The sequence below is a fragment of the Theileria orientalis genome, chromosome 2 (genome assembly GCF_000740895.1).
Source record: "Theileria orientalis strain Shintoku DNA, chromosome 2, complete genome".
NCBI classification, from domain to species: Eukaryota; Apicomplexa; class Aconoidasida; order Piroplasmida; family Theileriidae; genus Theileria; species Theileria orientalis.
In genome coordinates, this window is record NC_025261.1 from 976,232 (window position 1) to 996,626 (window position 20,395).

Here is a 20,395-nt window from a genome sequence, read left to right on the forward strand (position 1 = left end):
TCGTTTTCAAGATGCCGTACGTTTTTATCGATTTTATGTTGCCTTATTTATTTAGCAATAAATTGTCTCTAAATACTTTCTTTCCCTAATTTATAATACGTAGGCTAACTCCAACTTTGCTCTGGGCCCAGACCAAAGACGACCTTTTTTTGACGGTTGAGCTTACGAAGCCGTCCGATCTTAAGGTTGACCTGACTGACGATTCCTTCAAATTCTACGCCAAAAAGGACGGGAACGTTTACGAATTCGACTTCAAGTTCTTTAAGCCCGTGAAGTCCAGCGAGTACAAGAAGAAGGACCAGAGATTCCTTGAGTTCAAGGTTCCGAAGTCTTCTCCGGAATCGTGGTCCACACTTAACTCTTGCGGCAAGAAGCACTATATCAAATGTAACTGGGACAAGTGGTACGCTTATTTTAAGATTATGCATTGCCAAAAAATAATGAGGAAGTAGTTACATTGTTCTTTAGGGTCGACTCTGACGCCGAAGGAGATGAGTTGAACGACGGATTCGATATGCCTAACTTCGGTGGTAAATTTTAGTTCAATTAATCAGCTATTTATGCCGTGTACACCAATGGACTGCCGAATCCATAGGGATTGTACATCAATATAAGTTCTAAATTTATCTGAGTTTAGTTAATTAGTTTGAGGGTCATACTTATGTAAACGTGTATCTTGTGTCGATATTAACAAGCTGACACTAATATATGTAGACTTTGGAGATCTGGATATGAATGGAATGGACGGAATGGATGATGAATTGGATGATTTGGACGACGAGAAGGAGGACGACAACGAGGACGAGGAGCTCGAGAAGACTGAGAAGAAGGAGAAGAAGCAGAAATCTCCAGACTGCAAAAACCCGAATTGCCAGTGCGACCCGTGCGAGTGCACGCCTGAGAAAAACTGCGGAGGAGACGCAAACAAGGTCAAAAACGGCGGCTGCTGTAACTCGTGTGAATGTGAGCCGAAGCCAGAAGGAGAGCCGTGTTGCGGCCCGAACAAATGCTCAGAAGAGTGTCCATGTTAATTTATTTGTGTTCGAAAGTACGTGTGTAAGTTATTTTATGTAAACGTGGCGTTTCAAAGCCGCGGAATCCACAGCGATGGGCTGACACATAAGCGTATTTGTGGTGTGTTTATGGGAATTTAAAGCCTTATGAAGTTAAAAGGGAAGTATTGAGTCGTTTGCGATGGAATTATTAAAAAAATAAAGGAAATCTAAAAAAGGTAAAATAAAAATTTTAAGATTGAATTTAAAGGCTAAGTTGCACCCCATCTTGAGGAGTGTAAATAAAATTATTTATTAATTAGCTCGTTAATTTTTCCAATCCGAAATGAAGCTTAACATAGCAAATCCCTTTACTGGGATGCAGAAGACAATCGAGATCGACGACGAGAAGAAACTCTTGCCTTTCTTTGAACGTCGTATGGGAACGGAGGTACCAGGCGACAGCATCGGCGACGAGTTTAAAGGATACGTGTTCAAAATATCAGGAGGAAACGATAAACAAGGATTCCCAATGATGCAAGGCGTATTGACGCCGGCGAGAGTGCGCCTGCTTTTCAAAAAGGGGATGAAGTGCTACAGGCCCAGAAGAACTGGAGAAATGAAGAGGAAATCAGTTCGCGGCTGCGTCGTGAGCGCTCAACTGTCAATTTTGAATTTGGTGTTGGTCAAGAAGGGCCCTCAGGAAGTTCCTGGACTAACGGATCAGGAGGCCCCCAGAAGGCTGGGACCGAAAAGGGCCAGCAAGATAAGGAAGCTGTTTAACCTGGGACCGAACGACGACGTAAGGAAGTTTGTGGTGCGTCGCAAGATCGAAGGCAGGAATAAAACAAAGGCGCCTAAGATTCAAAGACTCGTAACGGCCCAGAGACTACAGAGGAAGAGAAGGCTGCTGAAGGAGACCAAGGAAAAGGCTAAGAGGAATAAGCTGAAGATGGAAGAGTACAGGAAGATGGTACACGAGTATCGCTCGCGACAGAAATCAGCCAACTCCCCAAAGGCTGGGTAACTGCGCTTGTTGGGTTTAATATCTTCGATTATTCAGTATTTATTGTTTATTATACATAGATTTATTTTTTTATATTGGTATTTTAATCGGTGTTGCGTCAAATATATACCACGAATAGAAAATGTCGAGTTTATCGGTGATGCTCATTCCCTCGAGAATGTTAGTAAAAAAGTAGAATATACAAGAATATGTATACAATTTAGTGATATCAGGGACTAATTTTTAATTTTTAGGAACCTGCAAATACTAAAACAGAGGAAACAGAGCGCAAATTTGGGATATTCTCTGTTGAAACGAAAAAGTGATGCACTAACATCGAAGTTTCACAGACTTCTAAGAGCAACAATACAAGTAGGGAGTCGTAGTTAATTAGTTTGAAATATTGCAGAGCAGCTATTAATATTGTGTGAGTAAAAGATGGGAAAGTGACTAATTTTACACAATCAAGTGTAACTGCTACCACGGATAACAAATAGACATTAAAAATAAAAATAAGTAGGGTAAGGAGAAGTTGGTTGAAGGCCTGAGAGAGGCGAGTTACTCACTGGCGAACGCCGTGTGGTCGGCGGAGGATTTTAAGAGCCTGGTGATAGAGTCGGTCGGGCGTCCCTCAGCAACACTGAAGCTGCGCGGAGAGAACATAGCAGGAGTGCTACTGCCAGTATTCACACTACACACAGATCCAACAGCAGATGGTCAGTGCCTGTGTACACATATTTTAGTTGATAGCATTGGATAATTCGTATGTTACACAGCTATTTAAGCGTTTTGATTATGGGAATAAATAGTAAATTAACAGAGATAACAGTTTACTGATTTAATTATTTAACAATATTAGTGAGAATAAGTTCAGTTATAATGATATAATCTACATGTAGTATTGGCAAATTTGAGCCTGAGCAGCGGCGGAAACGCTATACAATCAGTAAAAACTGCACACTTGGCAGCACTGGAATTGATGGTGGAGTTAGCATCACTACAAGTTAGTACAGTTGATATTGACTACGTTGAATAGATAAAAAGAAAGTTTTATATGTGGATTCGTAATATTAGCTTTGTTGATTCAGTAATTTAATGGAATTTTTAGATATCGTTCATAATATTGAATGAGGAAATAAGAATGACAAATCGAAGAATAAACGCTCTGGATAATGTAAATTTAAAATTAACTAGATGTTGGATATTTAGTTGAATAATTAGTTAAGTATCTAGTTAAGTGACTAGGTGTATGTGTAATAGTTTGCTAAATAACGAATATTTTGGGAAATAATTAACGTATATAGGTTTTAATACCAAGAATTGATTTAAATTTACAACATATACTGAGAGAATTAGACGAAATGGAACGTGAGGAATTTTATAGGTAGGCTTGCTTAGAAAAATTAAATAGTAAAATCTGATGTGTGTGATAAAAATGAGTATTTTAGACTGAAAATGATAAAAAAAATAAAAGAAAAGGAATCAAACACAATAGAATCGGCCAGAAAACATCAACAATCATTATTCGACCATATAGATGATGATATAGTTGTGTGAAACATGCTTAAAATTAATTTTATAATGATATATTTACACATGGTTCTAATATGATGCTGCGGTTCAGAACAGTGGAGCGTGTTTGAAATATCCACTCATGGTTGAGTAAATGTTAAAACTGAGTTTTAAAAACATAATATAATTAGTAGATTTTAAATATAAATGGAGTTGTAAGAAGGTAATTTTAAATAAATGGAAGAATAAGCATGGAATCCTCGAGCGATGATGCCTTTAAGGTAAAGTGGACTAGATTTAAAGGACATTACGTCCCATTCCTTCTACAAAATTTAGAAGGCCAGTGTCCACTGATTTGCCTGTCAAACATTTTGTTTTTAAACAGAAGGCTGGAACTGCCGAAGGGATGCAAGCAAATACATTTTGAAAGCTTATGTACATATATATCCTCAGCACTCCCGGATTTTAACTCAGAATGGGTATGTGTAAGTGTTAAATGGAATATTTAGGTAACTTCGATACTAGTGTCCCTGAAAAAGGGGCTGTTGTTCAACTGCAAGTTCGACTCGACAAAGGTGTACATAGAAAGTGATGCGGAGCAGCTGTTTCAAACATTTGGAATTCCGATAAAACACGGATGGATAGCAGATCCAATTGCATATGGGCCACTAACAAGGTTAAACTACGACGAGTTGCTGGAAAAATTAACAATATATCAGTGTAAAATAGAAGAAGAAAAGTTAAAATCATACGTAGAAAAGGATTTAAATGAAGAAAGTGGAGAAAGCGGACGAGAAGAGAAGGTAATAAAAGAAAAGGAAGAATCACGAGGCGATTTGGAAAAGGAATTTGAACAAATGAAGCTAAGTGAGGATCATGAGGAAGGTGTTGAGTGTGTAGGCAAAGAAGCCGAGGATGGACGAGAAGATAAGAACGATAAAAGGTGTAATGGAGCAGGTGATGGTCATACGGGCGATGATAAGAAGACAGAAGACGAACGAAAGGTCGATGAAAAGAAGGCTGATGAAGCGAATCTTGAGGGAAAGAGAGAAGATGATGACTTTGATGATGATACGGCGACGATGGCCATGGATTTCCTGGATAGATACGCTACACAGCTGACGGAATACGGAATAAAGGTGCTGAAGCACGAGATACCTGAAAAGAAACTGGTGGCCTTGTACAGAAATAACCACTTCCTGGTGGTGACAATGCACAACGGGAGGATATTCGCACTGGTAACAGACTCGGCGTTCTACGACCACCAGTGTGTCTGGGAATCGCTGGAAAACTCAGAGTACTTCGACGAAAACTTCAACCACTACGTGCCAAAGGAGACCGAGGTGAAGAAGCAGTCGCTGCTGGCAAAGTGGAAGAGAGCGTTCAAGAGGAAACCGAGAAGATGAACTCTGAGCGGAGGCTAAGTAAAAAGCGCAGAAGGTAAACTTATAATTTGGTACGTAAAATTCTGTGTTCATATTAGTAAATCTGCGGAGACAGCAGGAAATAATACAGAAAAAAAATAAGTGTACTTAAAGAAAGTAGGGGAGGTGATGGTGTATAGTAAATATTTTTAATTGAGAGGCAGTGTACCAAGTTAGTGGATGTAAAAATATATAAAGTGCGGAGATGTGATGTCGCAATTTCGGGAAACGTTCACGAGGGGCAGTAAGAAGGACTCAGTCCTCTCTTACGACGACTTTGCATCGAGGATCTTCACAAGCGGCTTTATGCTCTGCTTCCTCCTCCCGATAACGATTTACCTGTTCAAAAAGTGGTTTTTTGGCATGAGGGCCAGGATTCCACAAAAGTACCGCCTGTCGGATGTACATATAGAGAGTAAAAAGCAGCCATGTGCTCACTGCGGATGTTCCATCTGCAAGAAGAGGAGGAAGGAGGAAGACCTCAACAAACTTAAGTTTAAAGACCACCTCAAGCTTTCGAGGATGCTTCAAGTGTTAGTGCTGGCATTTTTCTGGTGGATGGTGATATACTTGATAGCAGGTACGTTAAGCGCCGAATTGGGACGAAAACTTAAATAAGGTAGATATGTGTGTGAAGAAGAGCTTGTACGAGAGCTTGCGGCCTTACGAATGTGTAGGAATAAACCCCGATGACAACATTAAAAAGTTTGACCCTTTTGAGTTGCTGGGTCTGTCGACGGACGCGACCAAGAAGGACATACAGAAGGCGTACCGCCACCTGTCCCTGAAGTATCACCCGGATAGGAATCCAAACGATCCGGAAATGTCGGCACACTTCGTGCTAATAACGAAGGCCTACAGGACGCTGACAAACGATGTAAGTGCCTAGTTCCATAGATAGTACGAATGAGATGGTGAGTGAAGCTAACAATTTGTGTAGATTTCTCGTATGAACTACGCGAAGTATGGAAATCCCGATGGGCCGGGAATGATGAAGATAGGCATAGGTCTTCCAAGGTAAGCTGTAGGAACACATGGTTTAGCCAGCCACGAAAATGGTTATCTATACCGTTATTTGCTATGTAGAGAAATATGCATTAAGGCACTTATGGAAAATTGTGTTTTAGGTTCCTTATTGATGAAAACAATCAAATTGTTATATTGTCATTATTTTTCCTAATATTGTTGATAGTTGTTCCCTCTTTATTCTTATGGTATTATCGCACACAAAAAAACTTTACAAGTGAGTTTCAAAAAGTGACTGCCATAGTTGGCGACCGACTGGCAGCTAGGATGTAGAACATATCTATTCCTTGGTTATATAACACGACGATGCCTATGGTTTAGTAAATGCCCATAGTTATCATATACTAACATAATAGATACTGAATATTAAATTTTAAATAGCACTCATGGTTTATAATTAGCAACCGGAGTTCGAGTTGAGACTTTGCAGCTCATATATTACTCGATCAACGAGAACACGCGTTACAAGTCGTTCCCAGAGGTGTACTCGTGTTCCACGGAGCTTCTGGAAGTGCCGTACCACTCAAGTCAGGAAGCGGAGCTGAGGAAGTACGTGTACGTGGCAGGAGACTACAAGAGAAAAAACGTCTCAGCGGAGACGTTCAGGAACTTTATACTACTGATATGCCACCTTAACAGAGTGGATGACCTGAGTCCGCAGCTGACGAAGGCACTGAAGGAGATACTGAAGTACAGCATGGTGGTGACACAGTGTATGTTGGACGTGGCAGTGGTGAAGGGATGGTTGCTGACCTTCAGGTCAGCGCTGGACTTCAGAAGAGGGATTCTGCACGGACTCAGCGGAAGGAACCTGTCGCTGCTGCAAGTGCCGCACTTCACAGAGGAGGAAGTTAACCACGTGACGAGAGGCAAAAATAGCCTGAAGCAGGTGGAGCAATACGTGAAAAGCGAGGAGAAGAGAGGACTGAATAACATGACGAGTGCACAGAGAGCGGACGTGGAGGAGTTCTGCAAGTACTTCCCGGACGTGACGCTCGAGGTAGACGTGTACGTGGAGGACGAGGATGACATATACCAGGGGGACCTGATGACAGTGGAGATAAGGCTGACCAGAAACAACGTGAAGCCTGGTCACCTGGTGGGGCCGATACACGCGCCGCAGTTCCCGTACGTGAAGTACGAGCAGTACTACTTCCTGCTGACGTTCCCGCCAGCAATGAACAACATCACGAAGGACGCCTCGGGGAACTACGTGCAGACGAAGGACCACAAGGGGGCGGACCACAAAGGTACAATTTGGCAACAAGCAGATTAGAATATTTGATTGATTAGTTACTTTGTTAAATAGACTGGTTAGTAGTGCGTACTGTGCATTTAGTTGAATTAAGGATAGATAGCTGCAACGTCTACAGATAATTAGTAGTGTGGATGTGTAACCTAATGGCAAATGTTGATTGATTGTGTTATAGATTCCGAAAAGGAGGAGAGAGAAGGAAAAGATTGGGAAAATAACATTTTCTTGAACTTTAGCACAACGTCAAGCAGGGAACACCAGATAGTGGAGAAGATGCAACTAGTGGCAGAGAAAAGCGGAATTAACACGCTGTGCGTAACAGCAGTGAACGACTCGTACTTCGGAGCAGAAGTGTCAGTGCTGAAGAAGTACAACGTGCTGCCGTTGAACGTGGAAAAGGTGTCGGAAGGACTGAAGATACACCCAGAGGACCTGAAGTTGGACGAAGATCAGAACCCTATCACAAAAATGCTGGGAGAGTTGCTGACGGCGGAATCATCAGATGAAGAGGAAGTGGAGGTGCTAGAATAATCTTGTATCAGTAGAGGATACACGGTTAATTGTATGTTGTCTATGAGTGCGTAAATGTGTTAATGTGCGTAATAATAAGTGTGTAAATATGTGTTAAAGTGAAATTGTGCTAATGTGATAGTGTAACTGCCAAAATATAGACAGATGTATGGATGTAACGGTGTACGGTAATGGCTAGCTGTAGTCATTACACAAAAAAACAGATATGAATAATAAATAAGTGATATAAATATGGATTTATATGTGTTTACAGGAAGTGTGCATAATAAAAAAAATACGTGGCAAAAGTTGAATCTGGCAGAGTAGATTCAATGCTCTGTGCAAAGTACACATTGATGAATTAAATGTAAAAAGTGAATTAAAATATATAAAAATGAATACATATAAAGAAATAATGAACGATAGTAAACTCACTATCAAGGATAAAATAATAGAAAAAATCCAAAAAAAAAATATGGAACTTTTATATAGTGAAAGAACAGTGAAGTGTGACCACTGTGAAATAGAAGAAGTGCTGGAAAAAAATAGAATACTGGAAAGCAAATACAATGAAACGTTCGACTCGCTGAATAAAGTGAGAGCAATAGTACTGGAAGTGTCGGAACAGTTGCTGGAAAAGGAGTTCAGAATAACACATCTGGAAAAGAACCTACACGATTCAGAGAAGAAGGTGAGCCAATATGAAGAAAAGGTTAATGAGATGAGCGAAAGAATGTGTCAGCTGAAGACGGAGTTGAAGGAAGAAAATGGGATTTTGGAGAACCAAATAAGAAGAATGACGGAAATAATAAGAGACAAGGACGCGAAGATACTCGCAATGAACAAGGACAACTCGAGAGCGGGACTGGAGATGAAGGAGATGAAAAAAAAGAACACGGAGCTCATGGCGCAGCTGGAAACGACGTGCGATAACCTGAACACGATAGTGAGGGAGACGAACGAGAGGGAGAAGATGCTGAACAACCTGGAAAACGAGTTGAAGAACAAGCAGATTGAGCGCCAGAAACTGTACCTTAACGAGATCAACAGGAACAAGAGAATGTTCATCAACATAAAGGCGAAGGAGAACATGATGGGTCAGATCATCCACGACAAGAACACGAAGATAAGTGACATGAGTAAGGAGATAAGGGTTTTGCACGACAAGCTGGAGAGGATATCCACTGCGTTCAGCGAAATAGCGCTAAACGGCTACGAGGACAGCAAACACGTGCTCGCGATATCGAACTCTACGAAGAGCAAGGTCGAGTGCACGGTCTCGACGCCCTGCGACATGAAGATGTTAAACGGAACTGCAAAGATAACGATTTAGGCCTCAGAAGAGTGAGCGAGCACGCACTACTCTGTTAAGGTTATACTTAAAGCACATACGTGGTATATTGTGAATACATACAAGTATGCTGTGTGTACTTAAACATAGTGTATAATCATACAAGTATGCTGTGTGTATTGTATGTACATACGACTACATTGTATGTACATAAAGTGCCATGTAGGTAAGACTATATTGTGTATACGTACACTTGATATATACGTACTACCATAGTGTATATACATACACATGCTAAATATGTATATGGTACACAGTATACAAGTATAGTGCAAAAAACACACATAAATCACATAGGAACACATAACACATTAGTTGAAAGATGGTGTGTTTGAATCCTGCACGCACCGCCACTCGTTCAAGAACCGCTTTATGTTCTTGGGCTTGTACTTCTTGGGCCGGTACTCCATGCCCTGCCAGATGTACCTGCCGCCGAAGCCCCTTCTCTTCCTAGTGACGCCGCCCTTAGGCTTAGTGCTGACTGGAAAGGAGCCCAGAAGCCTGGGACCCATCACGTTCTCGACCTCAGACCTTGCGCTAAGTAAAGATTCGTCATTAGGGTCAAAGAGTGTGAACAGGGACCCTAGCAGGTCCCTTGAACCACAGCCGCTGAACTCATGTGGTGTCACAAAGTCGCGTTGTAGGTTTCTAACGTTTGCTTTATACGCCTCCAGAGCGTATTTTAGCGATTCGTTCACGTTTTTATCCAGAAAATGCTTCACGGATATCAGCTTTAGAATCCTTACCCTCATAAGATGACAGGTCCTCAGTTCTCCAATGTTTAAAAACTTGACACTGTCACCGTTGGTACAAATCATCCCATCCTCACGGTTGGGGTCAGAAGTATTAGGTAAATACTTGTTTGCTAGTCCATCGAGTTCTTTTAAATAGTCTTTTGAAGTCTCTTGTGTATACTCGCCGGATAACCTGCGTATTTCAAGGGTGTTTAAAATTGTATCTAATTTTTCTAAATCGCGTAGCAAATCCCGTAAATTAACACGTTTGTCGTCTTGGCATATGATTGTCGCTTCGGAAACCGATTTGAACAAAGCTGGGTCAGATTCAGTCTCCCTTGCCATGTTGGTCTTGACGAAGGAGAGATTCGCCCTCAGATTTTTTAAGTTACCATCCTTGACCAGTTCACGCATATTACTAGAGTATTCACTCTCAGACTGGTTAGAAAATGACCTTAGCTTATCGCACAGCTTCAAAAGTGAGTCGTGACTTCCATTGCTTAAGACCTCGCCCAGCTTCTTCCCATTTAGAAGACCCAGAACCACTGGAACTGTGGTCACTTCCAGTTTATCGATTACACTACAGGGCACATTAGAAACATCAGATAAATAACAGTCTATTCCTAAATTTTTGACGGAATTGGCAAAGTTCTTACTTTCTGAAAAAACGTTTAAGAATAATGGACTTTCATGGCCCCGATTAGAAAATAAATATAAAAATATGGGCCGATTTGTGTTTAAAACTGACAGGCTTGGAAGTTTAAGCCAGTTTGTTCTAAATTTAGATAAGAACAACATATTATTGAAATGTGTAGGCACAGCTATGAAGCAAAATTTTCCAGGAACAAACAGGAAATAAGTACAGTGTGTAATCTGAAATTTAAAACAACAAATTGATGAATTATTTGAAAAACAACTATAGTACAAATTGTAGCGAATTTCTATAAAATCATGAACGAAGTGGTGGCGATTGTGATTCCTAAATCATAAACAGCAAAAAAAATGAAGAATAGTTAAAAAACATTAATTAAGACCAGATTGATTATAGAAATTATAAATATTACTAAATTTCACCTTAACGTGCTAGTGTTTAGGTTACTTGATGTAGTACAGAGGCACTGAATTGGCTATGGGGAAATAAACTAAAAAGATCCATATTTTAGCAAATGTTTATGTTAATTTTTTTATAAATGTATAGTATTGTGGGTGTTTCTTAGCTTTCGGACCGGTTTGTCCAGTATAACGTAAGTTTTATGCCAACTTAAGCACAATGTCAGTTATATTCTAATCTGTACCATAATGAAGGGAGATTTCTACAGCTCGCTGCCCATGTTTATAATCGGGTTCATGGCGCTCGCAATCAGCTTCTTTATCGCTATGTTCACCCTTCTTCAACACCTTCTTCACTACACCGCCCACAGACTTCAGCGTTACACAGTGCGAATCCTAATATTTTTGCCCATATACGGAGGTAAGCGCGCCCTATGACCTTTATTTTTAGTTCTGACGTACACGTTGCTGATTTTTCCGAGGCTGTTTGACCTGTTGTCCATGCTCCGGAACGCCTGGGAAGGGTTTCTCATCCACTCGTTCCTGTTTCTAATGCTCGAGTACTGCGGGGGCGAGAGCGCGTGCGGGGAGGCCATATCGAAGCACCCCTCGATCATTCAGCATTTGTGGCCGCTGAGGCTGATAAGCGTCTTCGGCCTGAACGAGGACATTCCGCTCAACGTCGGCTTCGTGAAGCGCTCGAAGATGTGTACGATCCAGTACGCAATCATGCGTCTGATCTTCTCGATGCTGCTCATCGGAGTGCACATATCGGGGTACAAGTGGTCGGGCTTCTTCTCAATATCGTCCACAGTCATTCTGAGCGTGAGCCTGTACGTGGCGCTCTACTCGCTCGGCCTGTTCTATCTGGCTATCAGGGACCACCCCGCCCTCTCCAGGGCCCACTCGCTCACAAAGTTCTTCTCCCTGAAGCTGTGCTTTGCCCTCTCCTTCTACCAGGGCCTCATCCTCGACCTGTTCCTGCTCGGCCTCACCGACAGATCGATCCGCATAAAGTCGTTCGTGCTCCTTCTGGAGACCGTCGCCTTTGCGCTGGTGCAGCACCGAGCTTATCGTATTACTGAGTTTTACCCGATCACCTACTCCAAAGAGTCCGGCAGGATGACCCGGCTGGAGAAGTTCAATCGCTACTTGTCCTTCTGCCTCGACGACCTGAAGGCGATGAAGACCACGCAGGGCATGAGCACCATCATCACCAACGCCGGCAACGCCCTCAACCTCTCCGACTTCTTCAAGGACACCTACTACAACATTAGTGAGAAGTACAAGGAGCACTCGATCTTCGTGTCCGAGAACATCGTCAACTCCGACATAGTGGTGGACGGGGCTCCCGGCGGCGACCTCGAGATGAATCACATGGACAGTTCTCTTAGCACGAGCGCCACCCCTGTCGCCTCCGAATCAGCCAAAAAGGCAGGCAGTGAAGAAAATTTCGCTGATTTCAAGAAGGTCAACGACTCAATCAACAACGATCAACGCTGCAACGAGATTTCAAAGCTACAGTTCATCTAGTCTAAATTCACTCAATGCTAATCATCATTCTCCTACACATTGCCTATTTACACAAATTAGTGCATCTTGACCCTTAACTGTTATCACATTAACTCATACCTGTTGGCATCTTAACTCATATTTGTTAGCATCTTAACTCATGCCTGTTAGCATCTTAACTCATGCCTGTTAGCATCTTAGCTCATACCAGCTTACATTTCAACAAAAAGCTGTTTACAGAAAGTGCCCCCTGTAATCGTACCTGTGTGTGAAAACATAAATGTATTACTCAAATTAGTTGATGTACACATGTAGTAAAGGAGTTCACAAAATTTAGGCTTATTAAAGGCACTTGAGTTGAGGGCTTTGGATCTCGAGGTCTTCCAGCACCTGCTTGTACTTCTTAATGTTCCTGTTCAGCACATCTTGCAGTGGCCCGAGTAGGTTAATGACGCTCTCCCTGTCCAACTCCACTAGTTCGCAGTACCCCTAACAATGTGTTAGCCTACCACTACACTCATACCTTCGCTTTAACTGTGGAAGCCCTCTCAGTTTTTAATATGAAACCGATTTCACCAAAGTAGTCACCTACAATCAAATGAGTTACTGTTAGCGTGAGTAGTTATCCAATTTGCACGTTACTGAGAACATGTGTGACTTAATGGTACCTGGTTTATATGACTTTACTAGCTTATTTTCACAGAACGACTCTGCGCAGCCCTGCAGCAGCATGAAGAGACTCGAGCCCATTTCTCCCTGCTTTATGATAACTTCGTCGTTGAACGTCCTTTCGACTAGTGCGTCAGCCAGCCTGCACCTGTCGTAGGGGCAGACCTTCTTAAATATGTCCAGCTTTGAGAGCATTGAGTCGTACTTCTCCCTCTTCTTGATTACTGCTGACTTGACGACGTAGTTGAACGTGGTTCTGTCGAGAGTCCACAGTCTCATCTCAGTTTTTGCGGTGACAGTTGCTGCACGCGGCGCGTTGTACCTACGAACATTTGTTTTTCGTCAATTGAATAACGTTAGGCAATTTATGATATTATTCTACTAAATATTAGTCCACTAAATAGTATTAGGTAAATAATTAACTTATTAGCAGCTGGTTAAGTGCCTAATATAATACATTAGAGCCAGTTCACCGAAGTAATCACCATCTTTCAGCGTAGTTAAAAACTCATTGCCAGACAATTTCTGTAAATTATTAATGGGTCAAAGGGCATCTGCAACAAATATCTACGGTATAAATTCCATATAAATACAAATGTGCAATGGACATACAGAGCTGCGCGTCACGTCTGCGGTGCCTGACTCTATTAGATACAACTTATCTCCGTCGTCGCCCTGCTTAACCAAGACGTCTCCCGCGCTGAAATGTTGTTATTTACAGGTAAATTCTAACTTTGCAGTTTTGAAATCAAACGCCTTTACCAGCAAATCTAGACCACCAGAAGATACGGCCTAAAAGTTAAAATAATCAGTTAACACATCCACGAAATAGCGAAAAAAGTAACTGTTTGTTATTTATGTGTAATATATAAAATGTTGTATATGAATATGAGATACTGAGAAGAGAAAACACTTCTTCACCATTTCCATAATCTTGGCCTGTTCTTGGGGCGTTTTTTCATAATTCTGTAAAAGGTTGTAATTTAAACTGTCGTGAACTTACCGGGATTACTACTTTCTGTGTATTATTGTTATCTCCAAATACTTCTGCAGATACAGATATTCTATTACGAGAACGCGCAAGTTTCATTGCCTAAATTAATAATTTAATAGAGAAGATAGGGAAATAACTAAAAAGTCATAATACCTCGTCAAATTCAAATTCGTTTTCAGGAGCCATAGCGATCGAAGTACAAATGATATATTAAAGGTAAATGTGTACAGTTAAAAAATATAATAAAATAAAGAGAGTTATTTGAATATTTTTTATAATTTATTTTGAAAAATGAATATAGGATAAAAATAAAAATTACTTAATGATATTTATGAATAATTCACTTAGAGGGCTTTATATACCCACAAGATGAAATTTGAAATCATTTATAGATTTAAATAAAGGTTCATGTTCCTTTAGTGTTCTTTTTAAGTTTGTATGATATGATTTTTGGGGTTGTTGGTTGTTTTAAAGTGACAGGTCTTGTAAATTTAATATAATACACGATTAAATATAGTTTATACTATAAACACAGTTTATTAATATTTGAACTAAACGTATTGTGAATAAAATGTTTTATAGTCGACCTTTTAAACATTTTTATTTTTATCATGGCCTATTTCAAAAGGATCATTATATACCGTGGTTCTGCAGTTAAATTTTATGGATTCCAGAAGGATCTGAGCACTTAAATGTCAAATTTGTGCATAATATTGAATTGTGTAAGTGCCTGACATTTTAGTGTTATAATGTGTACAGGAACCAGTTGAGGTTCGTATACCTACGTCAACCCCCATCGATATTTGGTTTATCCACAGAAATCATACACATTATATTCAATTTTACACTATAAAAGTTGTATAGTAGATTATTTTTTCATTTTCAGTGTATTATATGATTATTTATCGTTTTTTGTGAATTTGCAGTATCCCTCAGCCATACATAGCCGAAAACAATGTATTCGCTTTTCCACAAGCTTTTGATCAAAAGCGAAGGCACACTGGCCAATAGGCCTCTGTTGGAGTATTATACACTCCTATCCAATTATTATTCATTTCTGAGAAGCACCTTGGGATCTGTCAATTACTTGGTACGTTGAACGAATTTACAATATACGTAGGTAAACAATGGCGCAGTTTACGACTCCGTTGACCTGGGAGGTAACAATTTAAGATCAAATCACTGTGTAGATCGAGTGCCAACACTGAATGTAGTAAGAGAAATAGAAGATTTGTTGAAGTATCACGGCTTTTTGAACGCAGAAGATGACGAAACGTACGATAATAGGAACAACACTGACGAATTTACATTTGACTTCACAAAAAATATGAAAGATTATGATATGTTGGAAAGGGGATTAAGCTCATGCGACGGTGATACCACGTAAGTTAGAGGACCTAATATGAAAAGTAGGCTGATTACCGACGAAAACTTCAGTGACATCTCTTTGACTGAATTGGACGAGTTCATAACCTTCATGGAAAACTGCAACCTAGAACAGTAGAATGGCTACTTAATCTTCTCAATTATATTTTAAAGCATAATATAGCATCCAATTACGTTACACACTTAGCGCACCTAACTATATTCGTAATAATTTATAAGCGGGTGTTGAACGTTGATTTTGAGTATCATTGGCATTTATAAATGATCACTGATGAAATGAACAAGGCATATTAAGCAATTAAAGGAGCATCTGAAAGATCCACAGTCTGGCATATCTTACACGTGAGAGGGTTGTGGTCGCTTGAGAGTCCCAATCCGCACTGAGTCACAAAAAATTGAGCAAGTTCATCAGTTTTCTTCATGTCAAAGGGCGTGAATGATCTCATTTCCACTGTGTTATCTATTACAGAATCCGAGTCGTTGGTTGATGCAAAACTAGGAAGGCTCGTAACCATTGAACTTTGCTTGCTTGGGTTGGAAACTAAAATGAAAATTAGGTTAGGTAATATGGTTGTCATAATTAAATTGGTTTATAGCATTATATCTGGAGTAAATATCTATGTGAGCTATTTCTAGAATTAAAATAAGCTATATTTATGACTAAAAGTTACATTCATGGAATGATCCCCTGTTTGACGGCCTGCTGGATCCACGACTTGAAACGGTATTCATGGAGCCGAATGGCTTGTTTAGCCCTGAGGTCTGGTTTAAAAACCCACCATTCTTGTCCTTGAATGACAGTTGAGAGCCGGTGCGCATGGACATTGAGTCGTGAAACGAGCCTGCGGTCGCAGGGGCGGAGTCAGAATGTTTACTGCTTTTGGCCGAGTCGAGGTGTGACAAGGTTCCCTCAGGTCTGAAACTGGCGAGTTCCTGTAACAAGTTTTGCTTCGATCCGGTGCTTCTCAGAGAAGTTTTATTCTCGAGGTCTCTGCGGGCATCAGCATCTGCATTCTCCGATGCGTTCCGAGCACTATTTTTACTACATTTAGCTCCCATATTTATCTAAATTGTTGAGTGATTTGTGTGTATAAGGTAAAACTAAACTTATTTACGCAAAATTTTACACGATTATTGTAAATGTGTAAGTACTTAAGGTTAGAGTAAATACACACCTAGACGTATAAAATAACTTAATAAACATAATGAAAAAATATGAATTTAAATAAAAACTGATCAATACCTTCTTTTAAATTATAAACAAAATTAAAATTTTTAAAAAATATTAATCAGAGGGAATATGATACAATCAAATTAAGAGTGAGTTAAATCTGGTATTTTTAAGTACAAAAAGCTACTGTGATTAATATGAGTAAATATAAAGAATACAAAAAAGTACAGATACTTAGATTCTGAGAAAGAAGGAATGCATTTAAGGTTTTGAGGAGCTATAGCATGGGTGCGCATAAGTGCGCTTAGTATTAAAAAGTGGTTCGGAGGGATCATGGGCGAATCGAAACATTTGGGAAGTAAGTTTTACCTATATTTGCATCTAAGTTTAAGAAATAGGGTTTCGATCTGAAAGGGAAGGCATGAATTACATGTAAATCTGATGTTGGAATCCGCGAGGGGATAAACAGCCAAACAGGCAATACCTGAAACTGTCAGTTTAAAAAGTTTATTGAAAAGAGTGTAAAACTGTATATTTTGTATGAAAGTGGAGAATTGGCTGTTTAAACTGAATAATTTTTTTGTAGTGTCTGGGCTCCGCCATAATACCGTAGTCCCACTTGTGTGTATTTTTACGTAAATATTTATTATTATAATTTTAATTATAACACTTATGTATAACTATTTCATGAATCGAGGCTTATTCGATCTCTAATCTCCATATCACTCAGTGTCTCCATATTACCATTAACCTTATCCAATTTCTGTCTCCGAATGATTTATTTTATATATTTATAACTAGTTTACATATTTTATGAGTTGTCTTTTAAAAAATAACTTTATACTGGATGTGTGTTAGAGTTTTAAGATTTTTATTCTTTTCTGTACACGGGCGTACAGAACATCACATTTAAAACATAGACCAATTATTAGCCCTAGGATTGTTTATGTGATACCCCCATCCATAATTATTTGTATTTAATTGGTTAAATAAATATAATTATTTTAATTAAACTTAGAATAGACTCACCGTCCTTAACACATTTATAAGACAGGTGAAAATAATATAAATTAACAGTTGTAGAATAAAACAAGGTCTGAAAGCAAGACTTAAGAATTATTTTAAAAATAATAAGTTTTTTATTTAAAGTATAATATAAATTCTAAACAAAACTAGTGCAAAATAATAAAGAATAAAGAGAATTCGTTAAAAAAGTGAAGTAAAAATAAAACATTGGGCACATTAACAAATAAGTTGTCCAGTAGTAGTAGTAATAATAATAACAATAAAGGATTAAAAAAATTAAGTGTGCGTTTAAGCAGTTATTTTAATTTCGAGTGGTGTGTTTAAGTTAAAAGGGTAATATTTGTGAACCTCAAAAAGGAATAAAGGTTTTTCCGTATAAATATAATATCAATAAGTATAATATTAGAGTGTAAGTTAATTTACACTTGTTAGTGATATTTTTCCCCATTATTAATGTGGTAATAAATCGACTAAGGGGTTATTCTAAACGAATTCCAAAGTGACGTTAAACGTTAATATTAGTGCAAAGATACACTAATATTCCTCAAACCACCTTCTATCGCTTAGGCAAAGATCTACAGCATCTTTCTAGACAAAGTGCTAGAATATTTTTTCAATTGAATTAACTGCCTTGATTCAATTCCATTTTACCTTTTCACAACGGTGTGTTGCTCGAGAGTACTCTTGAATAATACACTGACCAGTTTTAAGATTTAAGATTTGAATTTAGAGACTAACACTCTATTAAGGATTTCCTTAACGACTTGCTTTATTGATAACGATTTTATCGACTAAATGAACGATTTAACAATGGACACTAACTTTACGGTGGCCCCCGCAAACATGTTTGCATACCCCGAGTCAGGCGATTTGTGCTACAAGAACGACTTCCAAGTGCTGGATTACAACGACTTGACGGGATTTGACAACCCAAGTTACACAATGAACGCGGATCTCAACATGAACACTAAGATGAACTACGTTAACTTGAGCATGAATGAAGCCATGAACTCGGGACTTAACACGGCATCTGGCCTCAACGGCGGAGTGAACACGGTGGCTAACGCGAACGGCTGGGCAGCCGACTGCTCTACAAACTTTTTTGAGAACTACAACGCAGCATGCTTCACACCAGGACCGTATTACGCTAATAACGGTCAGGCGGAAGTGATGCAGCTTAACCTGGGAGATTTGAGATCAGTTGATCAGTTTACCAAATTCGATCAGCACTCGAATCAGCAGTACGGAGCACAGAACATGGCGGAGACTGCACTGATAGAGCCCGGAATAGTCATAGGGGATCTGAGCTCGGAAAAATCGTCAAACAGCCAGAACTACTCAGGCCAATCGAACTACAAATATGAACCATATAACGCATACCAGTGCTACGCATACACGCCGCTGGGTCAAGACGCTAACGCACCCATGGCAAACTTCGCCTACGGAACCGAAGTGAAAGACTCGAAATACGCACAGCAGAATCTTGAAAATTCTCCCAACAAGGAGGGTCTGAAGGATGAGCTGGAAAGCGTGGCGAACGCAAGCACGTGCGACAACACGCCATTGTTGAGGCCATCGAGCCCCAACTACTACCTTAACGCCTTATCCTCAAACTACCCGCAGAACTCTAACACCAATAACGCCTTCAACAGTGCCCTTGTAAACGGGTTCAATGAAATGAACAGCACTTTAACCAGTGGTTATGTCGACATGAATAACACTTTAACCAATGGATATACTGACATGAGCAGCACCATGTCTAACGGGTATGCTGACATGAACGGTATGACCAACGGGTACAGTGATATGAATGCCACGATGAACGGCGGAATGAACACCACGCTCAATGGAGCAGTCAACGGAGCTAACGTAGAAGGGTTCGTACAGGATATGTCGGACACGCAACTGGTAAACGGGGGCTTCTACTACCCGGGATACTACCAGTACTACTACACTCCGACGATGAACGGCTACAACTCCGAGGGCGGCTACGAGGGAGCACTGGAGGACGGATACGATGACGGACTCAACGAGTCGATCGTAGAAATAGCAAACGAGATTGCCAACAACGTGCAGTACCTGCCGGACAAGGACAGCAACGGCAAGTACTCCCTGGACAAAAATCACCCAATACACTGCGTGTGGCGTGACGTTAACAGGGGGCACTGCAGCTGGAGATGCCGCTGGTGGGAAAACGGAAAGCGACTCAGCAAGAACTTCAACGTCAAGAGGTTCGGCGACTTCGAGGCCATGAGAATGGCGATCACCATGAAGATAAGGAACAGCACACCCGTCGAGAGAATACAGCTGCTGAAGGAGCAGCGCGAGGCGGTGAGGAACCAGATGCAGCTCTACAGCTACTACCCCTCGAACTACAACTTCGGCTACCTCGCGGGCGTGAGCGACGTGAAAATCACGAAGGTGATGAACAACAGCAAGAAGTTGCAGCGGGAAAACTGGAGCAGGCTGTCGTGGACGTATCTGAAGACGAGCAAGATGGACAAGTCGGCTGATTCCACGATCATCTGCAGGCTCTGCTCCAAGACCACGCGCTGCTCGCGGAGCAGGAACCTGCAGCAGGCGCACATAATGCACCTCATCCGCATGCACAAGAACCCGTGGCGCCAGTACATTGACCCTAACGGCCTCACGAAGATGTGCAAGCTTGCGCTCGACGCGCTCTACGAGCAGAATCAGTTTAGCGACGACCAGGAGTGGAACCTGAGGCCGGGCGTGCACCGCCCCGAGCCCTATTTCGTTTAAGTCGTCGGAGCGAC

At 40.5% G+C, this 20,395-nt stretch overlaps 12 protein-coding genes across 12 annotated transcripts; 9 read left to right on the forward strand and 3 right to left on the reverse strand.

Annotated features, from left to right (window-relative positions):
- Positions 1 to 11: 11 nt before the first annotated feature.
- On the forward strand, positions 12 to 1,031 carry TOT_020000474 (uncharacterized protein; the record flags this gene model as incomplete). The annotated part of the gene is made up of 4 exons (XM_009692218.1): positions 12 to 16; positions 104 to 403; positions 469 to 530; positions 715 to 1,031. 4 exons carry the CDS (start codon positions 12 to 14, stop codon positions 1,029 to 1,031), a joined length of 684 nt encoding a protein of 227 aa, XP_009690513.1.
- A 307-nt stretch (positions 1,032 to 1,338) lies between these two features.
- On the forward strand, positions 1,339 to 2,019 carry TOT_020001008 (40S ribosomal protein S6; the record flags this gene model as incomplete). The annotated part of the gene is made up of 1 exon (XM_009692219.1): positions 1,339 to 2,019. One exon carries the CDS (start codon positions 1,339 to 1,341, stop codon positions 2,017 to 2,019), a length of 681 nt encoding a protein of 226 aa, XP_009690514.1.
- A 121-nt stretch (positions 2,020 to 2,140) lies between these two features.
- TOT_020000475 (vacuolar ATP synthase subunit D) lies at positions 2,141 to 3,555 on the forward strand (the record flags this gene model as incomplete). The annotated part of the gene is made up of 7 exons (XM_009692220.1): positions 2,141 to 2,178; positions 2,253 to 2,370; positions 2,519 to 2,714; positions 2,898 to 3,001; positions 3,107 to 3,172; positions 3,303 to 3,382; positions 3,447 to 3,555. 7 exons carry the CDS (start codon positions 2,141 to 2,143, stop codon positions 3,553 to 3,555), a joined length of 711 nt encoding a protein of 236 aa, XP_009690515.1.
- A 206-nt stretch (positions 3,556 to 3,761) lies between these two features.
- Positions 3,762 to 4,916, forward strand: TOT_020000476 (uncharacterized protein; the record flags this gene model as incomplete). Its single annotated transcript, XM_009692221.1, has 2 exons — positions 3,762 to 3,989; positions 4,020 to 4,916. The coding sequence occupies 2 exons, from the start codon at positions 3,762 to 3,764 to the stop codon at positions 4,914 to 4,916; spliced, it is 1,125 nt and encodes a 374-aa protein (XP_009690516.1).
- Positions 4,917 to 5,144: 228 nt separating this feature from the next.
- Positions 5,145 to 7,746, forward strand: TOT_020000477 (DnaJ protein; the record flags this gene model as incomplete). The annotated part of the gene is given in 6 exon segments (XM_009692222.1): positions 5,145 to 5,514; positions 5,525 to 5,811; positions 5,875 to 5,951; positions 6,062 to 6,177; positions 6,362 to 7,210; positions 7,391 to 7,746. The coding sequence occupies 6 exon segments, from the start codon at positions 5,145 to 5,147 to the stop codon at positions 7,744 to 7,746; spliced, it is 2,055 nt and encodes a 684-aa protein (XP_009690517.1).
- A 373-nt stretch (positions 7,747 to 8,119) lies between these two features.
- On the forward strand, positions 8,120 to 9,058 carry TOT_020000478 (uncharacterized protein; the record flags this gene model as incomplete). The annotated part of the gene is made up of 1 exon (XM_009692223.1): positions 8,120 to 9,058. One exon carries the CDS (start codon positions 8,120 to 8,122, stop codon positions 9,056 to 9,058), a length of 939 nt encoding a protein of 312 aa, XP_009690518.1.
- A 329-nt stretch (positions 9,059 to 9,387) lies between these two features.
- Positions 9,388 to 10,608, reverse strand: TOT_020000479 (uncharacterized protein; the record flags this gene model as incomplete). The annotated part of the gene is made up of 1 exon (XM_009692224.1): positions 9,388 to 10,608. One exon carries the CDS (start codon positions 10,606 to 10,608, stop codon positions 9,388 to 9,390), a length of 1,221 nt encoding a protein of 406 aa, XP_009690519.1.
- Positions 10,609 to 11,109: 501 nt separating this feature from the next.
- Positions 11,110 to 12,393, forward strand: TOT_020000480 (uncharacterized protein; the record flags this gene model as incomplete). Its single annotated transcript, XM_009692225.1, has 2 exons — positions 11,110 to 11,281; positions 11,312 to 12,393. 2 exons carry the CDS (start codon positions 11,110 to 11,112, stop codon positions 12,391 to 12,393), a joined length of 1,254 nt encoding a protein of 417 aa, XP_009690520.1.
- A 321-nt stretch (positions 12,394 to 12,714) lies between these two features.
- TOT_020000481 (CAMP-dependent protein kinase regulatory subunit) lies at positions 12,715 to 14,221 on the reverse strand (the record flags this gene model as incomplete). Its single annotated transcript, XM_009692226.1, has 7 exons — positions 12,715 to 12,861; positions 13,015 to 13,363; positions 13,499 to 13,566; positions 13,654 to 13,741; positions 13,775 to 13,833; positions 13,939 to 14,007; positions 14,189 to 14,221. 7 exons carry the CDS (start codon positions 14,219 to 14,221, stop codon positions 12,715 to 12,717), a joined length of 813 nt encoding a protein of 270 aa, XP_009690521.1.
- Positions 14,222 to 14,990: 769 nt separating this feature from the next.
- On the forward strand, positions 14,991 to 15,539 carry TOT_020000482 (conserved hypothetical protein; the record flags this gene model as incomplete). Its single annotated transcript, XM_009692227.1, has 3 exons — positions 14,991 to 15,125; positions 15,156 to 15,418; positions 15,449 to 15,539. 3 exons carry the CDS (start codon positions 14,991 to 14,993, stop codon positions 15,537 to 15,539), a joined length of 489 nt encoding a protein of 162 aa, XP_009690522.1.
- Positions 15,540 to 15,711: 172 nt separating this feature from the next.
- Positions 15,712 to 16,480, reverse strand: TOT_020000483 (conserved hypothetical protein; the record flags this gene model as incomplete). The annotated part of the gene is made up of 2 exons (XM_009692228.1): positions 15,712 to 15,962; positions 16,093 to 16,480. 2 exons carry the CDS (start codon positions 16,478 to 16,480, stop codon positions 15,712 to 15,714), a joined length of 639 nt encoding a protein of 212 aa, XP_009690523.1.
- A 1,933-nt stretch (positions 16,481 to 18,413) lies between these two features.
- TOT_020000484 (conserved hypothetical protein) lies at positions 18,414 to 20,381 on the forward strand (the record flags this gene model as incomplete). The annotated part of the gene is made up of 1 exon (XM_009692229.1): positions 18,414 to 20,381. The coding sequence occupies one exon, from the start codon at positions 18,414 to 18,416 to the stop codon at positions 20,379 to 20,381; it is 1,968 nt and encodes a 655-aa protein (XP_009690524.1).
- Positions 20,382 to 20,395: the final 14 nt, after the last annotated feature.